Source organism: Gobio gobio, assembly GCF_949357685.1.
Source record: "Gobio gobio genome assembly, chromosome: 23".
Lineage (NCBI taxonomy): Eukaryota > Metazoa > Chordata > Actinopteri > Cypriniformes > Gobionidae > Gobio > Gobio gobio.
The window spans coordinates 39,675,191-39,692,260 of record NC_137119.1 but is presented as its reverse complement, the minus strand read 5'-3'; the positions used below and the strand labels follow the sequence as shown (position 1 = coordinate 39,692,260).

The following is a 17,070-nucleotide window of genomic DNA, read 5'->3' as shown; positions in this document are numbered from 1 at the left end:
CGCTGTCTGTCCCTTTAGGAAAATCTGTGAAGTTTAACAGACTCGCTAGTTGTTGGGATGAGATTTTAACTAAAATGTAAATTTCAAACATTTTACAGATAACTATACTGTAAGACACAAGTTTGAAGTGCGTAAAATAAAGCACATCTCATGTTTAGGACAACTTGGTTCGTGCACTTTTCCTGCAGTATTATTTTTCAGATGCGTTCATAACATTAAAATATATCAACATATCAAGAATATTTTCCCATCCAAGGGGGAAACAGGGTGTTAAATTACATTTTGCACATGCAGTGGTTAAAACAACACTGCATTCGTTTGGGGCGAAACATACCGAAAATCTGTATGAATGTGTGTACCGTTACACCCCTAACTAATGCAAATTATGATAATATTTCATTTTATTTCTAGTGTTGAGCTCTATAGTGATCCAGGCATAGTTTTATGTTATGAGTTATGTCACGTCTGTTATGCTGAATGCTAATTGGTCCTCAGGACTCTGATGGGCGCTTTGAAGCTGAATCTGGGCGGAGCTCCAGAGGGTCCTGCGGGAACGGGAAAAACAGAGACGACTAAAGATCTGGCTAAAGCGCTCGCCAAACAGGTGCTCACAATGATTTTACAACATATATTTAAAGCTACTATTTCAGTTTAAGCTCTGATTAATCAGTATTTTATACTGTTATTGTATGTAAGTGACAAACATGTGTGTTCAGTGTGTGGTGTTCAACTGTTCTGATGGTCTGGACTACAAAGCGATGAGTAAATTTTTCAAGGGTCTCGCACAGTCTGGAGCATGGGCATGTTTTGACGAGTTCAACCGAATAGAGGTCAGTACTGCAAAATAAAACGCTTCACCACAGATTATCAGAAAGAGTAGTGATGTGACTGCTGAATAAATCAACATGTCTCTCTGTGTTTGTCGCTCTCTTTCAGGTGGAGGTGTTGTCTGTGGTCGCTCAGCAGATTTTGAGTATTCAGCAGGCCGTAATGCGAAACATGAAGACATTTATGTTTGAAGGAACCGAGCTCTCTCTCAACCCAACCTGCTGTGTGTTTATCACCATGAACCCAGGATACGCAGGCAGAGCAGAACTACCCGATAACCTGAAAGTAACTAAAAACAAACACGCTGAATACACACTCATAATTATTTACAGAGAAATACTTAATTAATACACCAAATACTTAATTATCAGAATTATCACGTTTCCATCTTGTAACTTTCTTGTAGTTTGGCTCTATTTGTAACATTTTGAGATAAACCTGTACTTTTGCAAGTAAAAGGCGTTTTATCATAAGTGTAAGTGTAAATGTAAGAATAACTTTTATATATGGTAATATTTCAAGGTGAACACTTACTGGACTCAAGCAACTTAATTATCCACCTCACTTTTATATGAATTATCCACATTTTTGAGGAGCATTTATTTGTTCATCTCTCAATTATCATTCTGTTGCATTGCATTATACTTGTAGCATTAAAATATAATATTATATCATCTTAAAACATCGCTCGCAATATAAATCAATACAATTTTATAACAGTATAGCAGACGACTTATAAGTCGTCACTCTGTCATCGTATTTTTGGCAATATAAATATCATCAACTGCACAAAATTGCATATTTTTGCTCAGTTTTTCCCCATATTCTCACTATATCATACTATATGAGCCATAAAAGCCTGATGTATAAAATATGCAATTAAGTGCTGCCTCCCAATTTGCCTACTTATACTACCACCTAAAAGTATGTACTCTTTTTGTGAAGAAAAAGTACATACTTTTGAGTGTGTAGCAAAAGAGTATGCAAACTTTGGGACATACTACTTCGTCATCTTTAACAGACTCTGTTGCTTAGTTATGTGCATCCTGTCACCGTTTAAAGTGCCCTGTCAATCATCGTCGCAGTTAAAATCCTCCACATTCAGTTTAATGTCCTACCGTATCGGAGAGAAATGTAGTAGCACGTTGATCTGCCATTCGTGAGTCTTTAATGCAGAGACTCCTCTAATGTGTTTGCAGTTTAAATATAATGATGCACTTAAAAGTTAATGTCTAAACGTATCATTACAAAAGTTCTCAACGCTGCTGCAGGTGATGTGGATAACATTGAATAAATATATTTTCGTTAGGCTAAATACTGATAGTTGATCACTCAAAACCCTTTATCTAAACCTCTCTACTTAATCGTTGGACTCGCACATCCGTCATGTTTGTAGTTTTTTAACACTTTTTATCCGCTGTTGTAGTTCTAATCGAATCCTCGTCCAACTCGCAATGGGTTGTGGGCAATATCAGCCATTAAAGTGCACGGCGATATAGTAGACTTCGGAAATAGTAGAGCATCCGGGTATCTTTGGAATACACTTTTCAACATACTACGATTTGGGACCTTCTATTTTCGAATACTATTTAGGATGGATAGTATGTGAATTGGGACGCAGCAGAAGTTTAATAAATGGGTGCATTTATTCCATTCGTTTTTTCTGAATATTATTTCATATGTTAGGCTTTACAGCGTTAAATTAATTTAAATTAAAAATGGGCCAAGTCATTATATTTTCTACATGTTTTGTGTCTATATTTGTAGGCTTTGTTCCGCACAGTTGCAATGATGGTTCCGGATTATGGACTGATTGGAGAGATATCACTTTATTCAATGGGATTCACAGCTTCCCGGAGGTAAAATCAGGTCCAACCAGACAATAAAACTAAACTGTTTTTTTTAGTTTGGTGGGGACTATTATTTAAAGTTCCAGTTGTTTCACTTCCTGGTTTTGTGTTTTCCAGCCTGGCTCAGAAGATCGTGGCGACGTATCGCTTGTGCTCGGAGCAGCTCTCGTCTCAACCGCACTACGATTACGGGATGCGAGCGGTGAAATCAGTCCTGACTGCAGCGGGAAACCTGAAACTTAAATACCCAGAGGAGAACGAGAGCGTTTTGCTGCTCAGAGCTCTCATGGATGTCAACATGGCCAAGTTCCTCGCGCAGGATTTACCACTGTTTCAGGTGTGTGAATGTAAATTACATATTCACTTTGTAATGAGTTTGCATGTGGTTAATGATGGTGTGTTTTAGGGAATCATCACTGATCTGTTTCCTGGAGTGGTGCTGCCCAAACCAGATTATGAGTTACTGTTAAAAGCTTTGGACGACAACATCGCCAAGATGAAACTGCAGCCTGTACCGTGGTTCATCAGCAAAATTATACAAGTACAAAATCATGACACATTTATCTGTCAAATCTTTATACTCATTCCTTTTTTCCCACACAAATTCTGCCTTAGGATTCAAACATTTAGAAAGTAGTTTATATATGAGCACTAATCCAGCTAAAAATTTATTTTAAATGCAGTTTTAACTCTAAAATCTGATTGGGTGATCCTGTTAGAAGTTGTTGCAAAAAAATAAGCTAATTCTATATTAATGGGACAGACTCCCATTAGCTAAAATGGTCTGTTCAATAAAAAAGCAAACAATTGAACAGTTTTATTGTGTGTGCAGGTGTATGAGATGATGCTGGTCAGGCACGGCTTCATGATTGTTGGCGAGCCAATGGGTGGAAAAACTTCAGCTTATAAAGTTCTGGCTGGAGCTTTGGGAGACCTTTATAAGGGTAATCAGTCCATAATATGTTTTTTTTTAATCAATCTTGTGTGTGTGTGTGTTTGTATTATTATTGTATTATTGAATGGTAGTGTAACTGAATATACATTTACATCTGTGTATAAAAATATATCAAGAACTATTTGTTGAAATTACATGGAATCATAACCAAGCATGTGATCATGTTGTGTTATATAGAAGGGCTGATGGAAGAGTTTGCGGTAGATTTCCGCATCATTAATCCGAAGGCGATCACTATGGGGCAGCTGTATGGCTGTTTTGATCCAGTGAGTCACGAGTGGTCAGATGGTGTTTTAGCCACCTCATTCAGACAACAGGCCCAGTGCACCACAGACGACCGTCAGTGGATCATATTCGACGGGCCCATTGATGCGGTCTGGATTGAGAACATGAACACCGTTTTGGATGATAACAAGAAGGTACATTTTACATTTTAATGTTGCAGGAAACACGTCTGAAGGGCTTCACGTCCAGTGCTCGTGTCTGATTTGTTTTGCTGTTGAACAGTTGTGTCTGATGAGTGGTGAGATCATTCAGATGAGTTCTAAAATGAGTCTGATCTTTGAGCCTGCGGATCTGGAGCAGGCGTCACCGGCTACTGTGAGCAGGTAAACAACAAACACTCACCTGCTCCACACTGTTACACTAAGCATAGAGTACTCACATATAGCCCATTCTTCTTCCCAATCTTTTTCGTGATAAATCATATATTACATTTTTATATTAAATATATGAAACAGAAAAATGATTTAAACTTTTTTTAAAAGTTTTTGATCATTTTCACAAAAATGTAATGCCCATAGAATATTTTGTTGTATGAATATCTGAGCATGCAATATATACAGTACATTTTATTTATTTATTCTAGCTTCATGCATTCCTTTTTTCATGTTTTGGACTACAAAAAATCATGTTTTGGACTACATCCAGATCAGATTCAGAGCGATGATCAAACACAGATGGAGTAGATGGAGTCCATCAACACCCCTAATGCTTGCTCAGTCCTAAAGCTCGTCCTGGGTCGACATTTCATTTAGTAACATTAGGCAGTTTTGATTATCACGTTATTTTATTTTACATATGCATCTGCTTACATAAGATTGCTTGTGTTTTTGCGTCTTCTTCGCCTGTGTTTTGATCAGAAGATCCTGTACTCATTCAGAAGATGCGTAATAGCACCCTCTAGCACAGGGGTAGGGAACGTTGATCCTGGAGAGCCACTGTCCTGCAGAGTTTAGATCCAACCCTAATCAAACACACCTGAAGCTAATCAAGGTCTTCAGGATTACTAAAGTTACAGGCAGGTGAGGGTTTGTTTCAGGGTTGGAGCTAAACTCTGCAGGGCAGTGGCTCTCCAGGATCAACGTTCCCTACCCCTGCTCTAGCATATAACATTGAAAACATGGAAACCCGGAAAAATCTGTGTTTGGCAGGGAAGCGTTTTCTTAGGCTGGTCTTACCAGACTCTTGTACATTTCATTTGTACAGAGAGTCTGGCCACTCACCATTGACAAGCGTTTACTTCCTTGAAGGCGGGTACTCTGTTGAAGTTTAAAACTATTGGATCTGCCCAGAGCCACTCTGGATCTGCCATAACCAGTTGCTAACATTTGGTCGTGATGTATGTCATGCGCCGTTCGCCTCTGTTTCTCACATGGAAGTCCGTAAAAATAACTGTGCAGATTGTGCACGCCACCTCAGTGATAAAACCTAAAACCCGTGCATTCGGATTGTGATTTATTCACGGTGGAGGGGAGACTTTAGTGATCGGAAACGTGCTGGTCACGTGGCCCGTAACATGATTGTATGCTGTAAATAAAATGGCATATGCTTGGTATGATAAGAATAAATGCTGCCATAAATAACGGCCCAATTCAAATGTTTACATGCTTTTCTTCTTTTTATTTTTTGAGCGGTGATGAAATATATTGCTCTTGTAAATACTTGCCAGCTTTTAAAGAAATACAAGTCTAGAAATGCATCCAAATTACAGCGAAGCGCAACCGCACGGTGCTCTGCAGGGCTCAAAAAGGATATAAACAATGAATTTTGAAGTGATATATTCTTGAAAACTCAGAGATGTGGATTTGTACAGCAAATAAATGACCACAGGACCTTGGTGTTTGTCTAAAACAGTCGGTAATTCGGCCAGGGATTTTTACGTGGGTGGTGGGAGACGGACAGCAATAAAATCACCACTGTAAATGATGACAATACCTTCCGACCGCACGAGAAACAATTACCGTCCGAATAGGGCTTCAGCAACTCCTTCACCACTAACGGAGCGAGCTGGAAAATCAAACGTTTCCCGAGCCCCATGGGGAGGAGGGCCACAACATCATGACCACCAACAGAACTCAGCAAAGTTTGTTCTTGCTCCGGCTTTAACTTCTGGATATTCGGCAGCAGTGCCACAACGGAATGAATGGCTTCGCTCGCATCTTTCTCCGCCGCCATTACGGAACTGCAACTCAAACTAGCGCACAACATCAACGCCATCGTTCTCAGCCACTCCCTCTGTTCGCTGAGTGGACCGGTAAAAATTTGTTTGGAGAAAACCTAAGAATATACCGCAGTCCAGACGGAGTACTGAAGGAAAATGGAAATTGAGCAGAAGTACGTAGGAGGGCGGAGCCTGGCTAGCGTTTTCTCACATATAACGGAAAATTCTGTTTTTTTGGCGGGGAAAGAGTTAATAGCCAAATTTCCAGTGAAGAACTACAACGCTCTCATGGTATTTCTGTACATTACTGTAGTTTGTAGTCAGTATGATTTTATTTAAAATAAATTAATACTTTTATTCAGCAAGGACGCATTAAGTTGATCGAAAGTGATTTATGATGTTACAGAACATTTCTATTTCAGATAAATGCTGTTCTTTTGAACTTCATCAAAGAGGAAAAAAATCAGTTTCCACAAAAATATGAAGCAGCACAACTGTTTTCAACATTTTGAGCCGCAAATCAGCATATTAGAATGATTTCTGAAGGATCATGTGACACTGAAGATTTGAGTAATGATGCCTTTCAGCTTTGCATCACAGGAATAAATTACATTAGTATACATTATATAAAAAAATATTGTAAATGATATTTCACAATATTGCAGTTTTTATTATCTTGTAGAAAGTAATCAAATAATCAAATGATCAAATAAATGCAGCAGCCTTGGGAGCAGAAGATACTTTTTCAAAAACATTTAAAAATCATGCTAACCCCAAACATTTGAATGGTGTTGTGTGTCTGAGTATTTCGCAATAAAACTCATAAACTGTACACTTTAAAAAATTTATAATTACAACAATTATAATAATTATAGAATATAATTGCATAATTTTATATAATAACATTGATTATATTCTCATATAGAGTGGTTCATTTCCTCATTAAAGAGGTTAAGCACAACCTCTTGTTTTTTCTTTTCTCATTTTTGTTTCAGTATTTTTAATTACTTGTTCTAAATAATACATTTCTAATTCAGATTCTCTTGATTACAAAATTTTGTGAGTATGTAAACTTGTATCAGGCTTTATTATCATATGGGTGCATAAAATGTACTTTTACACCCAAGTTGTTTTTCTTCGACATGTTGGATGGCGTCTATAGAGAGTGTATGTGTTGTGTTTAGGTGTGGAATGATCTACATGGAGCCGCATCAGTTGGGCTGGACGCCTCTGAGAGACTCCTACATGAACACGTTACCTGAGAGCCTGGCAGATGAACACAGAACACTGGTGAGAAAAACACTCTTGCACATGTTAGAATGTGTGCTTTTAAACATTTCTGATTACCATTTGATGACCTGTGTGTTTTGTTATAGATTACTGATCTCTTTAACTGGCTGGTTCAGCCTTGTTTGGACTTTATTTACCACGAGTGTGGATTCTTAGTCCAGACGTCTCCCATTCACCTGGCCTATAGCCTGATGCGCCTGTATACCTGCCTACTGGGTACATGCACACAAAAACATGTACATTATACATATGTTTCAATAATAGAAAGCTCTTTCGATCTGTTTGTTCATGTCACATTTGATCTGAGGAGTATGTTCATGTGTGCAGATGAGATTGTTCAGTCGGGACAGGAAGGAGCAGACTCTATGACGAGTCAGCGGGTGACGCTGTGGCTGCAGGCTCTGTTCCTCTTCGCTGTGGTGTGGAGTCTGGGAGGAACCATCAACGGCAACAGCAGGAAGAAGTTTGACACCTTCTACCGAAACCTTGTCATGGGCACAATGACCGATCACCCGCGACCCCAGAGTGTGAAACTCACCAAAAACAATGTTTTCCCTGAGAGAGGTCTACATAATATTTTGGTTGACTATTTATTACACAGTCATGGAAACCCCAGAAATATAACACAATTGCGATTGTGATATAAATATTTTCTCATAATCCCTGCAGATTCTTAAGCTTCTTAGATTCGAAGAGAAGATGTTTTCATGTATAAAACCACAAGTCAAAAAGAGAGCTGAGATTGATGCGAATAACATTATTAATCAGTTGACTCCAATCAAGAGCCATATACAGTAACTTATATATGAATCGTCTGTTTGTTCTGTTCTCCACACAGGCACCGTCTATGATTATTATTTCCATAAGCAGGGCCCTGGTCAGTGGAACAACTGGACAGAATCCATCACTAAAGAGGACAGAGTCATACCGGCCAGCGCAAAAGTTAGTACATGCGAATCAGGGTTATTGTAGTTAACTAGTAAAACTATAAGACCCCAACTAAAACCATAAAAATATGTGTTACTTGAAATAAAGTAAACATTAACTGAAAAAACTTCAGCTAGTTGCACAGGCAACATTTCTCATTTTCATTTAATTTAACTTGAAATAACTCAAACTGAAATAAAAGTTAACAAAATGTATAATAGGCATATTTAACTTATAAAAGGGACAAAAACACACAATAAAATTAGCCCAAAATAGTAATATATATAAAAAATATACAAATAAATAATAATACCTAAAATGGAAAATATTAAAATAGTACTAAATAACACTAAAACAAATATACACAATTATAACTGCTTTTGTAAATTTGTTATTAAAAATTTGAGTTAAAAACAAAAAGGGACCAGTTTTATCAGATTTAAATTTGTGAGTTTTCAAATGTCATTTTTATACACTTATATTTAAAATATCAAGGCAACACTTAAAATAAGGTCTCGTTTGTAAACATTAGTTACTGCATTAACTAACACGAGCTAACAAGGAGCAATATATATTTACAGCATTTATTAACATAATGGTAATTAATAAAAAATGTCATATTCATGTTAGTTCACAGTGCGTTAACTGATGTTAATAGTTACAACTTTTAATCTTAATGTATTAGTAAATGCTGAGATTAACATTAGCTAGAATTAATAAATGCTGTAGAAGTGTTGTTCTTTGTCAGTTCATGTTAACAAATGAAACCTTATTGGAGAGTCTGAACATTAATTCTAAATATATTCTTAAAGTAAGCCTGTAGAGGACATTAGTGATGGCCCAGGTCACTGTCTACAAGTGGTGAATGAACCGAAAGGGAAAATACACATCACACACATTCACAGTGTGAAGTTACTCTCTTCGTATGTCCTTTGATGTCCTTGTCTCTCTCTCAGGTGTCTGATCTTATCATACCGACGGCAGAAACGTCACGGCAGCTCTTCTTCCTCAGGACGTACCTGTCACATGAAGTGCCCGTGCTGATTGTGGGACCCACTGGAACTGGCAAGTCTGTGATCAACAACAACTTCCTGATGTCGCTCCCAAAGGAGCGCTACACTCCCATCTGCATCAACTTCTCTGCCCGCACCTCTGCCAACCAAACCCAGGACATCATCATGTCCAAGCTGGACCGCCGCCGCAAGGGCGTGTTTGGACCACCGATGGGGAAGAAATGCATTATCTATGTTGGTAAGAACTAGAACTGGTACAAACACTGATAGTGTACAGCTAAGGCCTTGTGACTAATGCTGTAAATGTAATAGTTTCACAAGTTCTTAAAAAGTTTCCCTGCAAAATGGGGGTTTTAGTTTGTGCTTATGTACAACTGCTTCATTAATTGATCTCTAGAAAATGATATGAATGCACAGATAAATAAATAAATAAATAAATACATACATAAAGATAGAAAAAAAGTATGGATGCAATTACATGAGAAAAATGATGACAACTATATGTATTAGTGTAAACGTCATTTAAATTACAGTGTGCCACATATTATGTTCATAGACAATAAGTTATAAAAAATGTTTATGTAAATATTCTGCTACTTTCCTTTAATTTTGTGACCTAGCAGAGATTAAAACTGCCTTTGCTGTTGTAAAACCTCCTGTAGATGATCTGAACATGCCTGCAAAGGAGATTTACGGTGCTCAGCCGCCCATTGAATTGCTGCGGCAGTGGATCGATCATCATCATTGGTATGATAAAAAAGACACATCCAGATTGGACATTGAGGATGTGCTGTATATGTCTGCTATGGGGCCCCCTGGTGGAGGAAGAAATGACATTACAGGTAAATGTCAGATCGCAATGCTTATAACAATATTAGTCCTAGTTTCTTCTTTGTCACTGTTTTGTGTCTTTCCTCCCTCACAGGGCGATTTACACGTCACCTAAACATTATATCGATCGACACATTTGATGATGAGACTCTGAGTAACATCTTCACATCCATCACCGACTGGCACTTCAGCAATGGTTTTGATGCCTCTTTCAACAGGTGTGTTGATGTAAAGTGGCCCTCGAAAAAGTGTTTAGACACTTAAAGGATTAGTTCACTTCAAAATGAAAATGTCCTGATAATTTATGTCCTCATCCCAATGCCATCCAAGAGTTTCATGTCTTTCTTTCTTCAGTGGAAAAGAAATTAATTCAAGATTTTTCTCCATATAATGTATTTCTATGGCAACCAAAAAGTCCAAATCAATGCAGTTTCAAAGGGCGAAACGATCGTTCATTTTCCCAAAAAATTCTAATGTATATCTTTTTAACCACAATTGTTCATTTTGTGCTGGTCTGCGACACGCCAGGCATTACATAATCAAATTGGAAAGGTCATGCTAGACGTAGGCGGAAGTACCGTACTGTTTACAAAGCAAACGCCCGAAGTATAGATATGTATACGTATCTATGATGCAAAGACTATTTCCGCCTACGTCTAGCGTGACCTTTCCAACGGGATTATGTAATGCCTGGCATGTCGCAATTCAGGGTAGTTGTGGCCTAATGGTTAGAGAGTCTTGACTTGAAACCCGAAGGTCTCAAGTCCGGCAGGAATTGTCAGTGGGGGGAGTGAATAACCAGCGCTCTCCTCCACCCTCAATACCACGACTGAGGTGAGACCCTTGAGCAAGGCACCGAACCCCCAACTGCTCCCCGGGCGCCGCAACAATATGGCTGCGTGTTCACGGTGTGTGTGTGTAACGAGGTTCAGTATAGTGAAGGAAGGAAGAAGACAGGGTCGGCTTAATGGAGACTCGAGAAAACTTTATTCTCTCAGGTTTTTGTTCCAACAACAAATAAATACGCCACCGGCGCTCACAATAACTTAAACTTCTCACACAACAGTATTCACGCTCTCCAGAGCTCTCAATCAAAGGCTCTCGTGCGTCCCAAGTCTCCAGCTAGTCTCTCTCTCCTGAATGTCCTTCTCCCAGTGGCTTTATGCAATCTCCACGCCTATTACTGGAACAAGACAAAGGTGTTAACATTTGAAATTGTCCCACTTATGCTGTGCTCGTCTCCCAACTTTGGCCCTGTCCCAAATGGCACCCTAAACCCTCACAGTCTTCCTCTGAGTCTGCACTTTCACGACATAATGGCGCTTTGACTGCCGGGAAGAAGTCCGCTGCGTAACCCGCACTAGTGCGGGCTCGGCAGAAGTGCGCATCGAGGGCGCATATCGACCTCAAAGGGGGCGTTCGCGAGCACCCTTCTGAGACAAATGACAAATGGCACACCCTACGGTCTCGTGGACGGACACGCACACACAGCGGCCATTGTAAGTCCACAAGACCGAAAGTGCACATGAAGTGTGCCATTTGGGACAGGGCCTCTCTCTCCTGTCACAGACCTCACTAAACCACACCCCCCCTGGCACAGTGTGTTCACTACTGTGTGTGCACTTGGATGGGTTAAATGCAGAGCACAAATTCCAAGTATGGGTCATCATACTTGGCCACCTTCACTTCACTTTCAAGACGAACAAGACAGTCAATCATTTTTTTGGGGGGTGAAAATGACCGATTGTTTCGCTAGATAAGACCCTATTCCTCTGCTGGGACAAGCCCATTGAAACTGCATTGATTTGGACTTTCAACATTTTGGTTGCCATAGAAATACATTATATGGAGAAAAATCCTGAAATGTTTTCCTCAAAAAACTTTTTGAGGAAAATCTTTTTGACTGAAGAAAGAAAGACATGAACGTCTGACACTGGGGTGAGTAGATTATCAGGAACTTTTTCATTTTGAAGTGAACTAATCCTTTAAGTCCAACTTAAAAATGTGATTGCATTATATATAAAAAATATCAAACCAATATATTTAGCATAAAAATAGCACAAGCACACTTAAAAGCCAAACATTTTTAAGTGTGTGTTTCCAAATTGCTTTTGTAACCACTGTTTGGTAAAAGAGATTAAATATTTCTGGGTATTTGTTGTAGGTTGGGTAAAATCATGGTTCAAGCTACAATGGCAGTGTACAAGGATGCAATCGAGAGTTTCCTCCCAACACCGTCTAAATCTCACTATGTTTTCAACCTGCGAGATTTTGCAAGGGTGATTAGGGGCGTAATGCTCTGTCCATCGACGCACATGCAGGTAAATGCACACACATTCTATGTAAAGGCAAAGTAAATGCACTAAAGAGTTTACAGAATTGCAGAGTTTTGTGCTTCTTTTTTCAACAGGAAGGAGATAAGCTGATCCGGTTATGGATCCATGAGGTCTATCGTGTGTTTTACGATCGACTGGTTGATAATGACGATAGAGAGAATTTCTTTAATATTGTTAAAGCGAGGACATCAGCATATTTCAAACAAACCATTGACAAGGTAATAGATACATAGTCATATTTTGCCTCCCACAACATCAAATTATTTTTTTTTTAACTCACAAAATCTATTCATCACATTGTGACATTATTTTAAAGACAATTAAATTTAAACCGCAGTATTTTTTATAATTTATAATAATAAAACAGTTTAATTCATGCAAAGCATTGTTTCTTTTAATTTTGAGATGTGCATTTTGGAAAGCTGATCAATTATTTTAAATAAAATGGATGTTTATTAGTATCTTTTATACTACACATTTAAAAAGATGTATTGACATGTCTCTTTTCACCTGTTCAGCTTCTCTGTCATCTCACTCTGTCTGGTAAAGTTGACGATGACAGCATTCGCAGCCTGTTTTTTGGTGACTACGCCAAACCAGACTCGGCCAGTAAACCCTATGACGAGATCACAGATCTGAGCACATTAACCGAGGTGATGGATTTCTACCTCAGGGAGTTCAACAACATCAGCAAAGCACCCATGAACCTTGTCATGTTTCAGTTCGCCATCGAACACATCTCGCGCATCTGCCGTGTGCTGAAACAAGACAATGGACACCTGCTGCTGGTCGGTATCGGCGGATCAGGGCGACAGAGCACCACCAAACTGGCCACCTTCATCAATGACTACGAGCTGTTTCAGATCGAACTGACCAAGAACTACAGCATGTCAGACTGGCGTGACAATCTGAAGCACTTGATGCTTAAAGCAGGGATAGAGGGGAAGAAGACAACCTTTCTCTTTAGCGACAACCAGATCAAGGATGAAGCCTTCGTTGAGGACATCAACATGCTGCTGAACACAGGAGACGTGCCAAACATCTTCCCAGCGGATGAGCGTGCAGACATCATCGAAAAAATGCAGGGAATTGCCCAAATAGAAGGGAAGAAGATTGACGTCACACCACTCTCCATGTACAACTTCTTTATCGACAGAGTTAAAGCCAATCTTCATATCGTTCTTGGTACTGTTTATTATATTATTTATGTATTATAATGTATAAATCAATTATCATTATAATTATTATATATTATAATATATATTTGTACTGTATGTACACTCACCTAAAGGATTATTAGGAACACCATACTAATACTGTGTTTGACCCCCTTTCGCCTTCAGAACTGCCTTAATTCTGTATGGCATTGATTCAACAAGGTGCTGAAAGCATTCTTTAGAAATGTTGGCCCATATTGATAGGATAGCATCTTGCAGTTGATGGAGATTTGTGGGATGCACATCCAGGGCACGAAGCTCCCGTTCCACCACATCCCAAAGATGCTCTATTGGGTTGAGATCTGGTGACTGTGGAGGCCATTTTAGTAAAGTGAATTGTTGAACAGTGAATTCATGTTCAAGAAACCAATTTGAAATTATTCGAGCTTGGTGACATGGTGCATTATTCTGCTGGAAGTAGCCATCAGAGGATGGGTACATGGTGGTCATAAAGGGATGGACATGGTCAGAAACAATGCTCAGGTAGGCCGTGGCATTTAAATGATGCCCAATTGGCACTAAGGGGCCTAAAGTGTGCCAAGAAAACATCCCCCACACCATTACACCACCACCACCAGCCTGCACAGTGGTGCACAAGGCATGATGGATCCATGTTCTCATTCTGTTTACGCCAAATCCAGACTCTACCATTTGAATGTCTCAACAGAAATCGAGACTCTTCAGACCAGGCAACATTTTTCCAGTCTTCAACTGTCCAATTTTGGTGAGCTCGTGCAAATTGTAGCCTCTTTTTCCTATTTGTAGTGGAGATGAGTGGTACCCGGTGGGGTCTTCTGCTGTTGTAGCCCATCCGCCTCAAGGTTGTGCGTGTTGTGGCTTCACAAATGCTTTGCTGCATACCTCGGTTGTAACGAGTGGTTATTTCAGTCAAAGTTGCTCTTCTATCAGCTTGAATCAGTCGGCCCATTCTCCTCTGACCTCTAGCATCAACAAGGCATTTTCGCCCACAGGACTGCCGCATACTGGATGTTTTTCCCTCTTCACACCATTCTTTGTTAACCCTAGAAATGGTTGTGCGTGAAAATCCCAGTAACTGAGCAGATTGTGAAATACTCAGACCGGCCCGTCTGGCACCAACAACCATGCCACGCTCAAAATTGCTTAAATCCCCTTTCTTTCCCATTCTGACATTCAGTTTGGAGTTCAGGAGATTGTCTTGACCAGGACCACACCCCTAAATGCATTGAAGCAACTGCCATGTGATTGGTTGATTAGATAATTGCATTAATGAGAAATTGAACAGCTGTTCCTAATAATCCTTTAGGTGAGTGTATATATAGTTATTTTTATTTGTAAACTGTATGCATGTTTGTCCCAATAGCAATGAGCCCAATAGGTGAAGGCTTCCGCAATCGTCTGAGGATGTTCCCATCTCTGATCAACTGCTGCACCATAGACTGGTTTCAGGCCTGGCCCAAAGATGCTCTGGAGATGGTCGCCAACAAGTTCCTTGAGGATCTGGACCTGGAAGATAACATCAGGATCGAGTGCGGTCATAAGCCAGAATTTATTACCTTTAACAGATGAGTGTTCAAATATAAAGGCTCACACCGCCTGCTTTGCATTATTCTCAGGGTGGTGGAAATGTGTAAAACGTTCCAGGAGAGTGTGCGAGAGTTGTCCGAGCGCTACTACTCCCAGCTGCGCAGACATAATTACGTCACTCCTACTTCTTACCTGGAGCTCATCCTGACCTTTAAAGCCTTGCTCAATTCCAAACGCAGTGAGGTGAACGAGCTCAAGAATCGCTACATAATCGGCTTGCAGAAACTTGACTTTGCGGCTTCTCAGGTGAGACAGAGAATGTGAATGCTTCACCTGTCATTTCATAATCTCTTTCACATCTCTTCTATTCTATATAATGTTTTTTAAATTTAAACGGGTAGTTCACCCAAAAATGAAAATTAGCCCATGATTTACTCACCCTCAAGTCATCCTTCTTTCGGACGAATATAATCAGAGTTATATTAAAAAATGTCCTGGCTCTTCCAAGCTTTATAATGGCATTGACTTGATGGGTCGTTTTTGAAGTCCATAAAAGTGCATCTATCCATCATATAACTGCTCCTCACGGCCCCGGGGGGTTAATAAAGGCCTTCTGAAGCGAAGTGGCGCGTTTGTGTAGGAAAAATATCCATATTTAAAACTTTATAGTCTAAAATAACTAGCTTCCATCGATGTATAGAAGCATCACAAGCTTTGACGCCTCTCGTGGATAGTGCTGGGCAACAAACTCAAGCCCCTCTTCTCTTATATCGAAATTCTCCGCCATTTCTCTTTAAAAATTCTCGTTTTAGACTCTAATTCATGACTGGTGTTTTGTTTTGCTCTCTCCTCTGCGCTTCTGCGTTCGTCAATACGCATGCATCAAGAGGGCAAGGGTTACTCTTTCGCCGTAAGTCGACTTGCGTACCGCTGACCGCCGGAAGCTAGTTAATTTAGACTATAAAGTTTAAAATATGGATATTTTTCTTACACAAACGCACCACTTTGCTTCAGTAGGCGTTTATTAACCCCCCCGGAGCTTCAAAAACGACCCATCAAGTCAATGACATTATAATGCTGGGAAGAGCCAGGACTTTTTTAATATATCTCTGATTGTATTCGTCTGAAAGAAGAATGTCATATACACCTAGGATGACTTGAGGGTGAGTAAATCATGGGCTAATTTTCATTTTTGGGTGAACTATCCCTATAAGTGTATAAACATTTAAAAAATGTAAAATAAAACCATTTTCACAGTTGGTCTCAAAAAAATAATGTAGATTTCAGGCATATTTCAATAAATCGAGATTCATTCATTCAATTCATATTGATGTTGACAATGTTGTGTATGTGTGTGTGTGACGTGCAGGTAGCAGTCATGCAGCAGGAGCTCACAGCTCTACAGCCGGAACTCATCGAGACAGCAAAGCAGACTGATCAGATGATGGTGAAGATAGAAAAAGAGACCGTAGAGGTGGATGCTAAGAAAGAGCTTGTCAGTGCCGATGAGAAAGTGGCCAATGAAGCAGCAGCTGCTGCTAAAGCGATTAAGGTAATGGATTTCAGTTCATCAAAGCATTACATTTCTATCTAATGCGCACAAAAATAATCCATGCGGGTAACTGAATGCAAACAACATCAATTTCACCCAAAATGTATTTAAATGCAATTTATAACACAATGCAGTTTCAGTGTTCACTACAGGGGTAGTGTAAACAGTCTTATTCTAGGAAACTTTGTTATTGAGGAAAAAAACATTTTGAAGGAAAATTGGCAAATATGTTAATTGAACTGTCAGCATGTTTTAACAATAACATTGGTTTGGCACAGATGTTTTATGGTAACTCCAGCACCTCATTGAGTACTGTTTTTTA

General features: G+C 39.4%; 1 protein-coding gene across 1 annotated transcript in view; it reads left to right on the top strand.

The window, feature by feature from the left end:
• Positions 1-17,070, top strand: part of dnah3 (dynein axonemal heavy chain 3) — a 61,686-nt gene that overhangs the window by 27,942 nt on the left and 16,674 nt on the right. Inside the window, exons 28-49 of the mRNA XM_079806841.1 lie at positions 496-604; positions 717-830; positions 937-1,113; positions 2,596-2,687; positions 2,796-3,015; positions 3,085-3,219; positions 3,511-3,622; positions 3,811-4,052; positions 4,141-4,241; positions 7,261-7,366; positions 7,453-7,582; positions 7,694-7,930; positions 8,205-8,308; positions 9,250-9,544; positions 9,969-10,148; positions 10,232-10,355; positions 12,302-12,458; positions 12,548-12,691; positions 12,992-13,658; positions 15,033-15,198; positions 15,286-15,502; positions 16,566-16,748. Coding sequence (XP_079662967.1) covers positions 496-604; positions 717-830; positions 937-1,113; positions 2,596-2,687; positions 2,796-3,015; positions 3,085-3,219; positions 3,511-3,622; positions 3,811-4,052; positions 4,141-4,241; positions 7,261-7,366; positions 7,453-7,582; positions 7,694-7,930; positions 8,205-8,308; positions 9,250-9,544; positions 9,969-10,148; positions 10,232-10,355; positions 12,302-12,458; positions 12,548-12,691; positions 12,992-13,658; positions 15,033-15,198; positions 15,286-15,502; positions 16,566-16,748 — 4,012 coding nt within the window. The remainder of the gene's footprint in view (positions 1-495; positions 605-716; positions 831-936; positions 1,114-2,595; positions 2,688-2,795; positions 3,016-3,084; positions 3,220-3,510; positions 3,623-3,810; positions 4,053-4,140; positions 4,242-7,260; positions 7,367-7,452; positions 7,583-7,693; positions 7,931-8,204; positions 8,309-9,249; positions 9,545-9,968; positions 10,149-10,231; positions 10,356-12,301; positions 12,459-12,547; positions 12,692-12,991; positions 13,659-15,032; positions 15,199-15,285; positions 15,503-16,565; positions 16,749-17,070) is intronic.